General features: G+C 44.0%; 1 protein-coding gene across 8 annotated transcripts in view; it reads left to right on the forward strand.

Annotated features, from left to right (window-relative positions):
* The window catches only part of USP40 (ubiquitin specific peptidase 40), a 660245-nt gene that overhangs the window by 193604 nt on the left and 447646 nt on the right, over window positions 1-18995 (forward strand). For all 8 annotated transcript variants that reach the window (XM_078681394.1, XM_078681396.1, XM_078681399.1 and 5 more), the window contains exon 13: window positions 4626-4707. In XM_078681394.1, coding sequence (XP_078537520.1) covers window positions 4626-4707 — 82 coding nt within the window. The remainder of the gene's footprint in view (window positions 1-4625; window positions 4708-18995) is intronic.

Raw genomic sequence — 18995 nt, forward strand, 5'->3', positions numbered from 1 at the left:
TGTTACACCAAAAACCTGTTGAAGGGATGGCCTTTTCTTGACCCACCTCTGCAGGGAATCATCACAACAGATGCCTCCCTCACAGGATGGGGCCTGCCCGTACAAGACTTGATTGCCCAAGGACAGTAGGAACCCAGTCACCAGGGTCTCCACATAAATTACCTGGTACTACTGGCTGTTCAATTTGCATTAAAAGCTGTCCTTCTCCACCTGATTGGCAAGGTAGTCCTCATCAAAACGAACAACATGACAGCCATATATTATCTTCAGAAGCAAGGGGCACCAGATTCCCTCAGGTTTCTCACTTAGCCCAAAGCATCTGGAGGTGGACCGCCCGACACAAGATCCTTCTGTTAGCTGAATACTTGCCAGCAGTGGACAATAACTTTGCCAGCCGCCTCAGCAGGATGAGCCAACAAGTTTACAAGTGGGACCTCCACCTGCAAATATTCCTCCAATACTGCCAGCGTTGGGGCCTATCTCTGTTATGCCCAAACTTTGCCTCCTGGTTCCCACACCCCAGGGGCAATGCACTATGGATGGTCAGGGATATCTGCTTACGCTTTTCCTCTCCCATTACTTCCAAGTGTGGTTCGGAGTCTTCGGCAGTCATCTCTCACCCTCATTCTGGTGGCTCTCACCTGGGCACATCAACCATGATTCACCTCCCTCCTCGAACTCTCAGTGGTTCCGCATGAGACGCCCTCCAGCAATCTGAACTTTCTCAAACAGCACAATGGAGAAATAATTCACCCGGACCCCAGGTCTCTCAATCTTTGCGATCTGGCTCCTGAAGTCCTAGAATTTGGGTACCTTAATCCTGCCCGAATGCATGAACATTCCTAAAAAGGTGCGCAGGCCTACTACTCATGCCTGTTACGCTGCAAAATAAAAGAGATTAGTCTACTTTTGTCTTTCCAAACATATTGACCCCTTAGCAGTCAAAGTACAAGAGATTGTATGCATCTTGCTTCGCTTGCAAACATGTGCTTTAGCTTTGACATCCATTTGATTACACCTGGCTGCTGTAGCCGCCAACCTTCAGAACATGTAAAATGTTTCCCTCTTCAGAATTCCTTTCATTAAAGCCTTTATGGAAGGTCTTAAGAGTCATTCGTCCTCGGGTCCCACTAGCCCTGGCATGGAACATTAACGTTTTATTAAAAAGACTACTGGGGCATGTGTTCAAACCCCTCCACTCCTGGCCCTCTAGTTTCCCTCTTGGAATGTAGCATATCTGGATGCCATCACTTCACGCAGAATTGTCAGTGAGCTTCTGGCAGTAACCTTACAAGAACCCTTCTTCCAAATACTCTATAGGATTGTCCCTCCCCCCCACCCTCACCGCATCTCAAGTTTCTCCCAAAGATGGTCTCATAGTTCCACCTCAACAATCCATTCAACTTCCTGTTTTTTATCCTTCTCAACCTCACTCAGTTGTGGAACGGGCTTGCCATACCTCAGATGTTAAATGAGCTCTCATATACTATATTACCAGAACTAAATCCTTTAGGAAAATAAAACCACTTTTTGTTGCTTTCTCCAAACGCCACATAGGGAAAGCCCTATCTAAAGGATGCATTGCAAGCTGTGTTGTTAAATGCATCCAGACATGCTATGCTAAAGCTAAAAGGACCTTGCCCAATCATCCTAGAGACCACTCCACTCTAAAAAAAGAAGCCTCTCTGGCCTTCGTGAGGAACATTCCTAAAGCTGACATCTGTAAAGCAGCTACTTGGTCTACACCACATTCTTGTACAAAGCGTTATTGTGAAGATGTGCTAGCCCGCCGACAAGCCAATGTTAGCCAGGCAGTTCTATGTGCACTTGTTCAAACTACCGCAACTTCCACAGAATAGCCACTGCGGTTTTTGGGAGGACTGTTGTACATTCTATGCACATCATGGGTATCTACAGCCACACATGCCTCTAATGGAAAATGTTACTTACCCAAAAAGCATCTGTTGATGGCATTAAGTGCTGTAGATTCACATGAGCCCACCCTCCTCCCGGTAGCCTGTAGCTGTTGTGATCCTCTTTCTATTTCCCTTTCCTCTTTCTTTGCTTGGACATCTCTCAATACAGCGCTTCACTTCACATTCCATCCTCACCCACTGTGTGTGAAAACAATCCAACAGTAGAGTTGATGGCCATGCGCATAACCAGCAAGAGGAGGAGTCACAGTACCTTGTGACTCGAAAGACTTTTCTTTAAGAAAAACAGCTTACACACATATGGGTCCTACCTAAATGGCAGGATTGTGCACAGCATGTGAATCAACAGCAATACTTGCCACAAACAGATGCTTAAAGGGTATGTAACATTTTCCTTCTTATCGGGGTGTGTTGCCCTCCACAAGTCCAGTAGTCCCAGAGTCCTTCAGTCTGTGATACTCTTCCCCCCCGGTACCTGCTGAAGTCATTCTATCCAGATCGGATTGTATCAGATCTGGATAGAATGACTGGATCTTGAATCAACAGCAATACATGCCACAAACAGATGCTTACAGGGTATGTAACATTTTCCTTCTTATTGTGGTGTGTTGCCCTCCACAAGTCCAGTAGTCCCATAGTTATTCAGTCTGTGATACTCTCTCCCCCGGTACCTGCTGCACTAATTCTATCCAGATCTGATTGCCTGTTCAGGTTAAATCTCCCCACCCCCTTACAAATAATCAGCAGTGCTTCCGGAACCTAAGATTCAGGGATTCATGTCCCTGTGTTTGTGTCACAGTCATATCAGTCGTATTTTCCGTTCCGAGTCCAGTTCCCTGGTTGTAGTCCACATCTCCACCACTTCTTCCCAAGGTGCCATTGTGATACCCTTCCCAATTCCTCCTGCCTCAGGCAGTGGGTTTTGAACTCCTCTCCCCCTCAGTGTTTGATGTGTCTGTTGCCCCATCCCATTCACTTCTATTCAACTAATAGTAATATTTATGCCAAACTCTATCCCCTTTTGTGGGTGATTAGTGTATTGGCTCTAGATAGAGTTCTCGTGCCTCAGGCTATTCCTCCAGGCATGTGTGCACATGATCCTGGAATATACTCTCAAGTCTTAGCTGTGTTCACCTCGGTTTGTGTCTCATCTGAGGTTGGTGATGTGGACAGTAGTCCTGGGTCCAAACACGTGTGGGTGGCGATCCGCCGGACTCCCTGCTTGTAGGTGATGTTCCACTTCACCCTTGATCCACAGAGCTCCATCATTCCAACCAGTACTAGGCCTCTCTGGGGAAGTGAAGATCCATGATTTGCCCTCCGCTATGCCTGCAGAAAAGAGCATCATGTAGAGTCTTGAAGCTCCCTGTTTGACCCAAGAAGAGCTCTACAACATAATAAGGGCATAAGAGCAATATTATACACATATCTGTTGTATAAGTACTACAGTTACATTTGGGGTTGCATCCTGGTCCAAAACATTCCTAGCATCTTTCGTTTTCTATGTTTTTTTAAAATTATTATTTAAGGTCCCTATTTAGGTACCTGTAAATAAGTCCTACTCCTCTTTGAAGTAATATCACAAGTGGGATGTTGTGCTCATTGTTTTTCTCGTTGTTTGTTTCTCCTGAGTTTTTTACCATTACTATATGATAGTAGGGCTTGGCTACTCGACTTTGCTAACTCAGGAGAATCATTTGCAAAAAGGAATACATTGATTATCCATTTGTAGTGCCATAGTAATGGTGGTTATGGGATTGAGTTAAACAACTGTACCTAGATTTCATAATGTATAGTAATACCTGACTGTGCCAGGACCCTGAAACAAATACCTCATAACCACACACAGGGCGGTATCAGCTGTTCACTCCTAAGTTAGACTTTTTGCTTCCCACCTTCAGTCTTGCTTCTGTTATTTTCTTCTTTGGTTTCTCTAAACAAAATATATTTGCTGAGGGTGCATAGTTCTTTTTCTCATACTGTATTTCTTCCACCATATCTACGTTTCCCTCCCCATCTTTAAACACCGAATTGTTCTATAACTGCTGCTAGCTGTAGAACCTAGTTCAAACTTCCCACTGTGGTGTTCAAGGCTATCCTTGCACTTAAATGCCTCTGGATGCTGGTGCGCCCAATAAGAATGTTAAATAAATACCAAGACCCCTGTATGTCTGAAATCAGCAAGACACACCCTCTCAAGAATTGTGTTGTGCTTATCTTCACCTTCTCTCACTACCTAAACTCCTTTATGCACCATCGAACTTCTGCACATTTCATCTGCTTGGTCTACGTCACTGGAATGCACTTCCATGAATCTCACGGCTAAACCCACTGTAAGTTGATTAAGAGGGGGACTGAAGACCCATCTTCTGGAGCTTGCTCAGACTTTATCTCTGTCTCCAATTATGTTTTAGTTCTGTTTGTGAATTCACTTGAACAGGTATCACATTTAATGTACTTTCTGTTTGTGTATCCTTTGTATCCTTTTCCTTATCTCCACCACTAACTTATTGAATGTATATCTGCCACAAATTGAACAAGTTGAAATACGTTACTTACTGTTAATACCTGTGCCAAAGGATTTGTGTTTGAAAACATTATTTGTCTCCTTTACCAAGTAAATAAAAAAAAATAGAAAAATAAATGAAGCATGTGCCGACTCCATGGTAAGCAGACTTATTATGTTTTCAGCTCGACAGAATCCGCAATACAGGGTGCCTCAACACCTGCTGGAGGAGATGAATGCTGCCAACCTGGAACTAGAAGCGAAGAGGTACCCAACAAATCTATGTGGCTGCCTAGTCTTGTTCACATAAAAAGTTGACACAAAAATGCTCAGTTGGGTGATGCATGGAAAGAGGTAGAAGAAACTATAATTAGAAAGCCTGGTGAAGGGGGAGTGGTTGGTTGGGGATGGGGATATCCTAGAACTGATTTGAGAAGGAAAAAACAAAGCTGTCACTACTCAGAAGAGGAAACCTGGGGGCGGAGAAAGTAGAACCCGAATGTGGCAAGTTTTGAAAGAAGAAAAAGGAAACTGCTAAATAAAGTGCAATGGACAAGAGGAGGAAAGGGGAGCATAAAATGTTAGGGTGGCAAGAGAGTGGTGAACTGAAAGGAAAAATGAATGAAAAAGCCTTGAAGATGGACTGAATTAGGAAAAAGTAGATCTGAAATAGTCGAGAGCTAAAGGGAAAGAGGAGCAATAGCTACTAAAAAAGATTAGAGCAGGCCATTGGTGGAGGAAGGTGTACATGAACTGCTGAAGTGGGCTATTGAAGACATGGTAGAAAGCGGGGTAGAGGTGCTGATTGGATGGGTTGCCCTTTCATGCAGGTGCCTGGGCAGTCGATAGTTAAATATAGATTTTTGTTTAACATTAACTGCCTTGTGGCATTTAGTGCACGGTACAAACCAATAACAGAATGTTTCATATAGAAGAGAAGTCAATAACAAAAATATAAACAAAAAAGGCTAAAATTGTTTTTTGTTGAGAACCAAATTAAATCAGTCTGCTTGTGTAGTGGTATATATAAGAAATGTGGTGCGAAGGAAGAAACGTGGTGCAAAGGAAGCATTTGAGGTTGTAGGGAGACAGATAATTCAGACAAGAAATTAATTTACATATTTATGTGTCCATTTCCATCGAGGTCCCCATACTCACTCCTTCAGGAGTGTCACCAGTAGCAGCATTAAGTTTTGCTGGAAACCAGTCACATAAAGACTTATTGGAGGAATAATTTATAGACCGCGTTGTGTCCTGTAATTATGTGCATGAAGACTCTAGTGGCCCTCGACAGACTCCTTACACTTATTACGTACGTGTGGCTGGGTTTGGTTAATAAAGTTTGCAATGCAGTGTGTCCAGTTAACAGTTGCACTCTGAAGAATAAAGATGTGCACTACAGAGCTCCATGCGTGGCGTGGTCATTTGCATGCTTCTGGGCTGGGGAGGACATTACATCTGTCGATGAAGTAGAGGATCTGTAAACCTAAGAAACTAGAGTGCTCTCCCTGAGAGTTTGCCCAGGTCCAGCAAACTGCTCGTGCACGTCACGTGCACCTCAGTCGAAGTGAAACCGTGGCGGTTGGTATATCTGGAGTCAAAGCACCACTCCAGCCAGTACAAAGCTTTTGAAGAAGATGAAGGTCCCATGGAAATTTCAGTGACAGTTGAGCCAGAATCTGCTGGTAAGGAAGAAAGAAGAGGGACTGTGCCTCAACATGAAACAGAGCCAGCATACATAGAGTACGATAGTGCTAAAGACAGCAACAACCAGGTACAGAGAGGTATAGAAGGCTGCCCTAGCCATGTGCACAAACCCACCAACAGCAGCAGCATCCAGGCACCAAGAAATGCTAAAGGCAGTGAAAACCAGGTATGATGCAGAAGTTTGAGAATGGTGATGACCATGTACAGGAGACAAAACAGCTTCTCACCGCAAAGATGAAAGAGGCCATGCAACATCAGATTGGCTGTGACAACACTGATGCAAGCACGCAGCTAGGGCTTAGAAGTGAATGGAGCCGGTCCAAGCAGGCAGCAGACCGCGCTGGAGAGTCCCCTACTCTCAACGTCATTGAAGTTCACAACTGGCTATGACGCCGCCATTTTCCTGAGAGTGCTGCTTCCATTTGATACCAGATGGACTGTATGGATTGGAACATTCGATAATTTGGACACGCTAGATGAAACAGATGACAACAAGATCATCAAATACTTAAAGAACCTTGCAGGTGAGGGAGTAAAAGAGGTGATTAAAGAAAATATCACAAGCGGGTGAAATATCTTAACATCAAATCAAGAAGACGTTGGACACCAAATTCAATCCAATGCTGAATGACTATGAATGGTAAATATTCAACCAAGAAAGACAGCAACCTAGTGAGACGATGGATGAGTTTGTTGAGAGATGTGGTATGTTTATGAAGCTCTGCAAATTCAAAATAATTCAATGAAGAAACCATTTGTCTTAGAGTTATTGATGGCTGCCTCTCTGATGCTTTTTGACGAAGCATGCTGAGAGAAACACTCAGTTTGGAGAAAGTGTTCATGGCTTCAAGAGCGGAGGAACGAGCTGATTGACAAGCTGCTGAGATGGAGGCTGGAACAACCCAAAACGAATCCGCATTGAGCTGACACAAAGCTGAGGCCTACCGAGTGAAATCTTTGAAGAAAACGTTTTCGCTGTATTTTCTCTTTTCCACATGACTGTAAATGTCCTGCTATCGGGCAAATATGGAAAGGCTGCGGGAAGGAAAACCATTTGGTAACGGTTTACAAAATGAAAGAGAAACTAAGTTCACCACAAAGAGACGAGAAAATGGACGTCATAAAGTTCCAGAAGCACTTTAGCCACTCCCACAAGGCCAAACTGCAACATCTCCTAAGTGACCATGGACCTTTATTGGCTGACAGTCGCACAGAGAACAATGTTTAAAGCATGTTGTATGGTTTTTAAGGACCTCTATTTGAATTATCCCGTATTTGTGAAATCTCGGATCATAAAATGCTGCCCTACTAGAGCACTAAGACTAAGCCACCTTCACTTTCTGGTGATCCACTCATGTGAAAAACAAAGGATCGGAGGGCGTAGATTCAACGTTATCTCCCCACACGTATGGAGTATGGAACTTAGGTCCACTTCTGATCTTATTATATTTAGGAAATTCCTGAAGACCTGGCTTTTCAGACAGGCTTACCAATAAGTGGGGCGGAAGGCCGATCATCTGCCTAGCACCAAGAGACCGTCTGGTGAACGTGCGCTTTAGAAATGGACAGTAACATAACATAACACCGTCTCCTAAGCGAACCGAAGTCTATCTCATACTGAACATGCTTGTTCTCAAGAAAGCTTAGCTGTAGTATGGGCGTGTGAACACTTCCATTTGTTTCTGTGCATAAATCATTTCACCATGGTCATAGATCATCAAGTGTTGCTCACCGTTTTTAGGAAACCGAAAGCCATGATAGTTTGTGCTATTTATTTAACAAAGGGGGGAGATGTTGTGTCCTGTGTTTATGTGCATGAAGACTCTAGTGGTCCTCAACAGGCTCCTTACAAGTATTGCGTAATCTAATGAGTGTGGCTGGGTGTAGTTAATAACATTTGTGATGCAGTACGTTCAGTTAAATGTGGCACTCTGACAAATAAAGACATGCACTACAGAGCTCAGTGTGTGGCGTGGTTATTTGCATGCTACCGTGCTGGGGAGAACGCTACAGACTGCTTCGTCTAAAAAAGTCTTCTAAGTTGTTGTGGCCACCGTCAAACGTTTATGCAGTTTGTCAACTGGCTTCACTGTGCTCTTGTTACCCTTGTAACAAACTTTAGGTTCAGGGGTCAGACATGTTTATGGCCCACATTTTCTTTCAGCCAGAACAAATATTTATTCCACAAGATATCACAAGCCTTCTGTTTAACAATGGTAGGTGTATTTTTGATGATAATGTTCCTCATATAACTGATCAGCCTTTTTCTTCTCCTTGGAGGGACTTTTCACCAGTTTCAATTATGTTAGTTCGTTTGTTTCATTGAATTTGCTGCGATCAATAATAGGCCATGAGATAGGCCAAAGTTGGATGAAAGCTAAAGACGAGGGGGCAGATTTCCCTATGGATCCAGTCAAAGTATTGTTAATGTGACCAATATGTGCTCTATTGTGCTTTGTAGAGAGAGTGACTATGTGGGTCTTTTCTAAGTGCCACGTGGTCTCTGTAACTTCTGTTTGGGCGCAGTTATCGTTTCCTTCCCTTTGAGGTCCTTTAAGTCCTCAAGTTCACCTCTAAGAACCATAATTGTGAGATGTGGTTTTCCAGCAAAAATAATGAATGCAACTTACTCCTACTCTGCTCCGAGCCCACAAAATCCACCCATAAAATTAATCATGACATACCCCAATGTCTGATATTTTTTGACCAGAGGTTTATTTATGGATAGTGAGCCTTCCCATGACTGCAGATGGTCAACACAGCCGGCCTGAGGATGCAGACCCATGGCTCATTGACCAAGAGAGGAGGCTACAGAAAGAGTGAAGAGGATGACTGCCCCCCTGAGTCGTGGACATGGAGGATGCTGTGTGCAGCTCCACAGAGCCAGCTTCATAGTATCACAAGCAGCTCACCTTTTCCAATCTCCATCCCCTGAGAAGACAATGTTGACTGCTGGGACTCTCCCGCCTGACGTAGCTCATTGACGGGGCTGCACTGCTGAGCCAGTAGGGCCCTCTACTCGATCCTTTACTGTATGGCTGGCACTAAAGTCAGCTTCTTGTCCTTGGGGGTAGGGATAGGCTGCTGGGCTCCGGCCGGAGGGTGGTGCCGACCACCGCCTATGTTGAAGGTCTAATCTGAAAGACACAGACATCGGCCTACCCTGTCCTAGGCATTGTTTTTATTGAATGAGGCAACATTGATGGCTTAAACATTAAATTGGGGATGAAACCCTGAATGCAAGGGATCACAGACTTGCACATGTCTTGTTATGATTAAGTGAAACTTTTGTTACTGCAGCTACCTTACACCAATGATTAACTAGAAAGACTGGATAAAAAGCATAGCCCAATCACAAAAGGTCTGAGCTTTGACAGATCTCAAAACCCTCTGGTTGGTGGAGACAGGAGAGGATCGAATAAAAACTGGGATGAGGCGGTCCATATGACTCCACACCATGGAAAAGGGGCAAAAGCTCTCTGCTGGTGTGGGGGTGGGTGGAACTGGGCTCCCCCTGCACATTAATCTATAGTGGTACACTAGGACCTGCTTGATCCAAATTGGTTATAGTTAGAGATGGGGATTCACAACTGCAGGCACATATCTGTATCTCCTTCACCTCCAACCACCACCCACCAAGGAAATTCATTGACCTATACCTCCAGATCATACTGTAGCTACCTGACTCGTCTGATCATGCTGACTCAGACAAAAGTAATCATGAGGGCAGGTGGGTTGAGAATACTTGTTGTACACCGAAAACTACACTATTGAAATATCAAGGTTGGCATACACTCTGGAACTGGAATCCAAATGGACCTAAAGTAAGCCCTCCTGCTGACTTGTCCAAAACCATGGCGAAAAAAAGCATGCCCAAGGCCCCGAAGAGGGCACAGTTCAGAGTTATGCTCAGTCAATTGGTTTCTTACAAGCCATTCCGGGCTCACAAGGACCCCTTGAAGCCAAAACTTCAAAGTGGGCCTAGGTATTGTTCTGCTACAACTGAACGGCAAAATATGCTTGATAGGATTACTGGTGCCAAAGAGAGAATATCTCAACTAGACAATTCTAACAGAGCACTTCAAGAAACTGTCAATAATCTCAGCGACCACCAAGATGTGGAAAGACGGCCTTGGTAAAACAACCTCTGTTTTGTTGGTTTAGCAGAGAATATCTAGGGAGCCCATCTAGAACATTTCCTACAGTTATGGCCGCACAGCTTCGTTCTCAAAAACAGACTGTCAGTCTGTTTCGGGGTTGAATGTACTCAGTAGGCATTCACTCAAAAACCTCCACTGGGGACACCAACTGCCCCATAATTTCCCGCCTCTTTAATTATAAAGAAAAGGCATAAAATAATAAAGTTGGAAAGGAAAAATGGCCAGATCCGGGATGAGGCAGGTTGAATCATGATATTACTAGACTATACCAGACAAGTACAGTGGCAGTGACAATCATTTGAAGAGGTGAAAAAGCAACTGCGGGCGACACACATATAATGTATGTTTATGTATCTTGTCAAACTGAAGGTGATATTCTGGTCATCCACCTTCAACAAAACCCCTGAGGCTGCCTGGGAATGGGTGGAGTTGAGATACTATTCGATGCTCGCTGAGCTTTCTCCCTGCCAGGTGTTCAATCCAACGATGCATACAGACAGCCAAAAGAACAGCGCCTTAGCTGCCACATAAGAAACGGCTCCTCACCAACATACAAAAGAAACTTGGAAGCCTCATGTTAGGCAGTTCAGATAAGTCTGACTTGAATTTGACACCTGGACATCAGATCAAGACAAGCAGATCGATGACGAAGCATCAGCGACAATATCCGCTAAAGTAGAGAGACCCCGGTGGCTGAAACTTAACTGGCTTGATGGGGGAGCAGGGAGAGAAGAGAGGTGACTAAGTAGAAACGAGATTTAATTATAGATTTTTCACATACTGTCACTGTGGAAAAGCTGAAGAGGAGAGCGGAATGGGAGTAGCAGATTTACATCGACAAAACATTTAGTAGTGCAAGGGCAATCAACAATTGAGTTTGAAGAACAACTTACAAGTCCCCAGTCACTCTTTAATTATCAGTCACACAGCTTAAGAGGAATAGTTTAAGAAAAGTAGGTGCATCACCATGATTGGGAATGCCTCCACACACTGGACCAAGTGTTCACGTTTTGTTGACATATGCTTTAAGGATGTGAGTATGGGATGGGCTAACTCCAAGTTTAATTTTGTATATTCACATGTTGACTTCTAATGTACTCGTTATAGAAGCATCAACAATTGAACATAATGAATTAACTTCACGCAAATCGTACACTTTCAGGTTTTAAATGCTTTGCATGGAATGTAAAGAATGTCAACAGTAACTCAGCGAAGTGAAGAGGGTAGCAGTTCTTAAAACAGCCGAACAATGTGCCACAGATGTTCTCATGTTTCAAAAAACACACCTCCTAGGAAACAAATGTTGGTGTATTTGAAGATATGGCTACATCACACAGGTTTTAGCAGAGGGCTAAAGGAACTACAATCGTAAACCACCACCACCTATTACATGTCAAATCCACATTGACAGACAGGCTCGTCAATTACTTTATGCCTTCTGACAACCTCCATATTACTCACAGCGACTAGTGTTTCTTGAGGTGTACGTACCCCCCTCACTAGAGTCATTCTCAGCCACATCTGCTCTATTCTAAAGGAATCGCCTTCTTACCTTGCAACTGTGGGAAATTATTTGAATGGACTGGTGACCTGGGAAGGTGACCGATTGGGGCCTCCGCCTAAAGTGACAATGAACTCATCCCCATTCAAAAACTTCTCACAGTCATTGGACTTCTGTGATATCTGGTGGCACTATCACCCTGACACCCATTTTTTACCAGTGCATTTATAAATCGGTCTCCCAACTGGACTATCTTTTGTTTTGACCACTGAGTTGAAGTGAATAACGGCCTTCCACTTGCATGCTCAGGCAGAATCTGATCATGCCCATTGAAACACAGTATACTATTGAATCCCTTAAGCATGCTTTCCAGCTGGTAGTGACTAGCCAAACCAAAGTTTATAGACAAACCACAAGAAGATGCAGTGCAGTACTTTCAGACAAATGTTGGATCTGTTGATTCCTTGACCACTGTCTGAGAAGCATACAAGGCAGTCCTCTGTTATGGTGCAGTTATCAGCTTAATATCATAACTAACAAGCATTTGCTATGCAATAGGTCTCGCATTATAGACAGAGCTATTAGCATTGCAAATCAAGATGCTTGTCCGATTAAAAAAATCCCAGCAGTAGCACAGTTAATAAAAGTAATTCCACAAAGCAAGAAAAGGCCCGTAGGAAGTGAAGAAGAGCTGCGCCTGCCTTCCGCTGGCCCCTCTGCTAGTCCGTGAGCAACATAGGCAACACGGACAACGGGAGGGGGCGGGAGCAAAGGCAAAACCCCGTACAATGGTAGAAGTCATGCACGGCGGTAGGAGCAACAAGATGTACGTAAAGGGATACAAGAGCGGTCGAAGTTATGTATTTTGGGTCGAATGCATTTGTACAAACCCTTACAATATAGTTAAACAAAGTCACTGCATTTGAAATTTTAATACAACACTTAAGATACACAAGCCATCGCCACAGTTCAAGGTGGGTGCTGTGCATACAGCATGCTAATAAACAAGCCATCACCCGAAGAAAAGAAAAAAGGAGTGCGCACAAATATACGTTAATTAAAGAAAGTGGAAGACTACATGTAGCGGGGCTGTCCGCAGGGAGAATACAAAACAAAAAAAGGCTTGAGTAATTAGACATGCTACCAAACGGAAGCATGCATTTATAAAAGGCATGAACGGGAGCAAATGAAAAAAAGAAGAGGGACTTCAAGCCACAGTGTACATTACAGCATGCTTCACAGAGCAGCTCATGCTCTGTCCAGGCTCGACCTAAAAAGGGAATAAGCCAGAATGGTAGCTGAATTAGAACCTGTAAGTAAACTATACAGTAGAAAACTTACAACAGTTGTAAAATTCTAAATTAAGATTCCAGGAAACCCAATTGGAAGAAGGCAAGAAAATATGGCTTGCATCCCAATGCAGACTTTATGCTCATGTTCACAATACTGGTAAATTACTGTACTGGCAGAGTTGCAGAGAAGACGCCAGACACATAAGATACACCAAAGGCAAGCCTGTCTGTGACTCTGTCAGGCCCAAGGCTTGTTACTCTTCTGGTAAATCTACCTGCATTCCCCTGCTTCGCCACATACGTAGGCAGACCTACTAACATCCATTGAAAGGTAATACTCCTCATCAGGGCTAACATTCAGTCAGTGTGGGGTCCTTCACACTCCCAACATCAGCTCACCCACATCCTCCACTCTTCCATTTTCTGTTTGGGTTCACCTTTCCGTTCCTCATACCCTTTGGCAAACACCCCATTCTCTATCCTAAACCTCAAAGCGAGTCTAATATTATGCTTCGCTTACTTAATCTCCACTCGCTCCCCAAACATGCTTTGAAATGACATTATTTGATAATCGACAACTCATTCGAAATTGTTTGCCTCACTGAAACAAGGCTGTCCTCACCCTCTGCTTCTGGTTTTTGCTGTATCCTCTAGCTATAATATTTTTCACATAGATAGACCTAACGTCCTAGGTGGTGATGTTGCAATCATGTTTCGTGTGTGCTCTTCACTATTACCCACTATACCTTTGTCTTTGGTTGAGCTTATTTGCCCCATCTCCCCATTTTCTTCACCTACATGTTTGCACTTTGGTATTGACCCTCTGGGACTCGTTCTGATTTCTGTTTGGATTTCGGCAACCTTTTTGGCTGCATCCAATTTTCTTTTTTGTGGACATCAATCTCTGATGCACAAACTCCGTAAACCTGGGTGTCTCTTCCCTTGTTAATATCTAAACTTCTATGGTATTGTTCCGCAAATCCACCTTCCAGACTCCTATCGCTGGCTGTCTTCTACACCCTGTTCGCACATCCTTTTTATAATTCTTTTTTTGTGCCATCTGCTGGTTGCATGGACTGACTACTTCCTTCTTCCTGCTCATCTTACTGTCCCTTCTACTGATACTCTTTCCCCCTGCTCCTAATTGAGCGGTTCACTGTTGATCTTGTCTTAATATCAGTACGTTTGAAATCGTACTTTAGTGCAGTCCGAGCAACACCGATGACCCTGTTGAAGATTTGGCAAATAATTTTAATTCTTGGATTTTGTCAGCTTTTATGACTCTACTACTTCTTAAAGAAGTAAGCTAAATGCTCAAATGGCCCATGGTCCCTTGGCCAACCCACAACCTCACCAAAACCAACCAAACATGCCTCTTTGAATTTCTTTTCACGGGCAATCTGATGGAGAACGACATCAGGGGAGAGTCATTTCAGATATTGGAGCAGAATCCCGCTCTTAATTTTTATCTCCATAGGCAATTCACATTCCAGGATAATATCTTAAATGCTCCTAACATGTTTGAGCTGGCCATCTGGGACTCTCAGAGGATAGTCTGTCAACCCCTTGGGGACCCCACATAAACTCTGTCCCCACCCCATGAACTGACAGGAAAATTCACCTCTTTTGCGTGCCATAATCAATCGCACTTGTGCCATTCTTACCAATTCGGCCAGACACTGGAACCACTGAAATTTGTCATCTCCACCACTAACCAAAACAACAAACACCCTCATGCATAACAAACCCCAGTTACATCTTACCCTCCCTTCTTCCCTCCCTGCATAGTGGTTTTAAAACTGCCCGCCCCCAACATTGCACAGTGCCTTTGTATCCCCACTCTTGTCTACTATTGTAGGGGAATGTGGAAAACTCCAGGTGCCATTTCACAGCTCCCAGTCTTCATAATAATGTAAATCAGTTACGTCACTTTGTCGAATCACACTTCAACAGAGTCTGCTGTGGTCCCAGGGTTGGATAGGCCCGGGCCGGAACCCCGGGTGGGGACAAGGCAATCAGTTCAAATGAATCCCCACTTCAGCGCACCACCCCCCATGGAAGAGCTATGTTTGTCACTCCCGTCATGTCACATAGTCTCTGGTGCTCCAAAAGAAGGTTCATGATCAAGCTGTTTCAGAGTCACCCTTCGTTGCCTCCTCTTCTGTCGAATAGCGAAGCCACTGTCTCCTGTCACACTCAAGGCGATGTGGGCGCTACTTTTTTCCTTGACCGTATGCCAGCCATCCAACCAGATCCACGCTTCTTTAGGAGTCTCAAAAGAGATACTTCTTCCTTTCCGATGCCGCACTACGTTTGCCCTTAAAGATCATTGCATATTTCACCTCCTTTTCTCGTAAGACTCTTTTGACTTTGAGTAAAGAGCGTAGCAACTTGTGCAAGCAATTAGTGAAATTCAAAAATAGTGTTATAGTTGCATTGTCCAGTTGAGTGGCGGTGCACTTCATGCCGTCTGTAGTACTACGTCTCTGTAATTAAATATTTGGGGCTTGGGGCACACCCAGAGTCTGGGGCTGCTGCCTGGGACGCGATGGGATCTTTCCACTGAAAAGTACTTGGAGAGGCCTCGAGGTTGAAGGTGTTGTACGATTAGACAAATAGGTCCATTGAGGAACCCTCCACCCGCTCAGGGACTCCCAAAATGCAGACTTTATTCTGACTGGATCGCCCCTCAAAATCTTTCCATTTTGGCTTCCAGTACTCGCGTGGTCGATTCCAGGTCCATAACTTGTGCCGTAAGTGTTTTGGCTTCGGTTTGCAGGGTAGTTACTATGTCCTCCATTACTTTGACTCGGGATTCAAGGTAATTTAAATCAGCATGTGTCCATGTAACTTCTGTTGTGACTGCATCTATTTTGCTTTCTAGTGTTGTGAAGACCCCTTGAATTGTTGCCATTATATCCTGCAGTGACTTTGAGGCTGCTTTTTGCCTTAAAGGAGTATGGCCCAATACTGGATAATTCCTGCAGCCACAAGCATCTAGAATAGATGAAAAGCCTAGACACATGGACCATCTTTGAGCATCCAATATTTGAAGCCAGAAGAAGCCCCCAGAATCATAGCAAAATATGGGGGAAATTGTCCATAATCTGGGAGGGTTGTGGTTTAACAACTGATCAATAAACCTCAACCAACAAAAGGTATAGCAATAAGAAACTTTCAGCATGCAAGGAAGTGCATTAACAGAACAGGGATGTGGATATTTCTAAATACTCTAATTGTTCATGGGAAAAAATGCAATGGAAATCTGAATGTCCTGTAAGAAAATCAACGTGTCTCACCTATCCCTAAATCAATTATGTGGGCTGATACAAAAACATTAATGGGATTTTGTTTTAATAACATTGACAAGTGATATCAAAGATTTGCAAAAATATTAAAGTACAACTTTATTTTATTACTGAAAAAATGTATACTCTCCTTAAGCACTGAATCTTAACAATAATTGAACATCAGTAACTGACTTCAGGTACATTAGTTTGGACATATTGGTCCAAAAAGCGAGCTGCAGCTCATTTTAACATCCATCCATGTTGGTTGTATGTTGGAATATCTACTAGAGAAACGTCATGCTGCCAAAATACGGAGGACCAAAATATGGAGTTAAGAATAGTAAATCTTTACTTACCAATTACCTTCTCAATATTTTGGTCCTCATTATTTTCTATACAGTATTCTGGTAGCACAATATTCTGAAGTCAATATTAAGGTGGATTACCTCAGTGTTGCAGTAAAGAAGAAATGGATCAGAAATTCTTTGCTGGAGGTGCGGGGAGGGTGGAGATAATGTCTGTCATGAGACGCCTGGCCTGCTTTCATCCGAATTGGTTTTTGCCTTTTGGCTTGCCTTACTGACATACTCACTGCAAATACACACAGCCCTACCTCAGTGGGAGCCACAAACACACCCAGTGAGCACCCAAACAAACCCATTGCACAGACACATAACTACACTACAGAGGTGCACACACCCTGCATAGACTGATACATCACTTATTGTAGAGACACACAACCCCATGCAGACACACACCCATAAATACTCAAACTCCAGAGCACAGACATAAACACACCCACTCTAAATCGATCCATGCCCTCCCTATTGACATAATTGAAGTTTCGGATATTGCTTGCTTTACATTTTGAAAGGACTGCATTTTTAATTCTCATAATTTCATTTCTTCAATTTGGAACCTCTTCATCTAACCGCATTCTTTTGTCGAGTAGCGGAGCCTGGCTCAAGCAGACAGGGCCCCAATCCCCTCTGTGCCCCCTTCAGTGCTTTTTTGAGGAGATGGTACAGTGATGAAGCCTTCGAGGTACTATACAGCACTGACAGCTTTGGAACATGCACAGATCATAGTGTTGGACCAAAGAGAGAACTTGACACTTTGTAGGTGCAATGTATTGTGGGACACACAGCAGACTAAATAGAGCATGCCTTATCTGTTAGCAATAATAGGCTAATGGGACATGCCTAATTATTTTAAGCACAACTGGTGTCACTGTAAGCAGGTGCCTACCATGATCATAACAGCCCCAGCTCTGTACCAATACAGTTTGGGTAAATACAGAACTGAAGACAAATACACTGTCAATATGTATAAACGTATACTCATGCCCTCCTTAAAAGCCGCAGCTAATTGAGATAGCTAATGAGTACTCACATTCACAAGTCCTCTGTGACGCTGGGTGGGAGCTCCACATTGCTCCCCCACAGAATTGAGCTTGGGCATGTTTGATCAAAGTTGCACAAATGGCAGTATATTTTCCAGAACCATCTTTCTGAACAGAATGTTTTTCACAGAAAGAGTAACAAATGCAGTGAACCTGTGGCAGCTTACCCCAGTGTAAACAATTGCGAGATCATTGGCAGAGCAGCACAAATCACAGTTTGAAAGTGACTGGTCTAAACACTTGTAGGAAGGTGCCCCTTTTTAGGTCTCGCACCTATCGTTGCAGTGTGCAGCATTGCTGCTCGCGCAGTGCGAGACCTCTTGTACAGGCTTCAGAAATCTGACCACACGCTTGTGCATGTGGTTTTGCTTTCCGCGGCTCCCATTGGCTTTTGCGTGCTTCTTAGAAAAAAAAAAGCCAGCACGCAATTGGGCAAAGGCGGGCGCATGTCCCGCCTTTGCTCCGGCCATTCCCGTCGGTGTCTAGCACACGCAGTAGCCCGGCACAGACACAGTGGCTTAACGAACCTCGAGGGGACCCCCTGCAGGGTACGTGAAGGGGCCCCCTCCAGACTCAATCTAGAGCTCTCCAGCAGAAGTGCGGTGCTGACGGGGCCCCCTGGAGGGTGAGGGCCCCCCGCACCGCGGGGGCTGCAGGGGCCTGTGTTACGCCCCTGCACAGACAACGGGTTCCCTCACCTACGTTCCTCTGTGGTGCGCGCGCACCACTGGTTTAATGAATGCTTGGCAGCCGGGTTGTAGTCTGTGTTTTGGCAGGTGATGCTGAAAATCTTTGCTGTTTCTTGTTGGTCTGGATACAGGTTTGTGGTTTTGTGATATAATTAATATTGTTATTATTGTTGTTATTATTATGATAACAGTGGCAGTAATAATCTGCGCACTCGCATGCTCCGCCTTCTCCCATTCCATTTCCTTCTTTCTTCTGCCATTTCCACTTTCTTGTACAACTATCAGTTTTTTAAAATGTTTAATATTCCCCTCAAAGGAAGAACATTTTGTTTCTTTGTCTCTCGTACACACCTTTTTTATATTTTCATTTTCTTTTATGTTTTGTCCCTCACGAGAGGTAGCGCAGAGCCAGAGACAGGGTTCTGAGACCGTGATCTCGCTCCTCATAAACCGACGAGCTTCAGAGACTGTGTTACTAGACCCAAGATAAGGGGCAGACAGACCGACAGCCTCG

The sequence above is a fragment of the Lissotriton helveticus genome, chromosome 3_1 (genome assembly GCF_964261635.1).
Source record: "Lissotriton helveticus chromosome 3_1, aLisHel1.1, whole genome shotgun sequence".
In the NCBI taxonomy this organism is placed as follows: domain Eukaryota; kingdom Metazoa; phylum Chordata; class Amphibia; order Caudata; family Salamandridae; genus Lissotriton; species Lissotriton helveticus.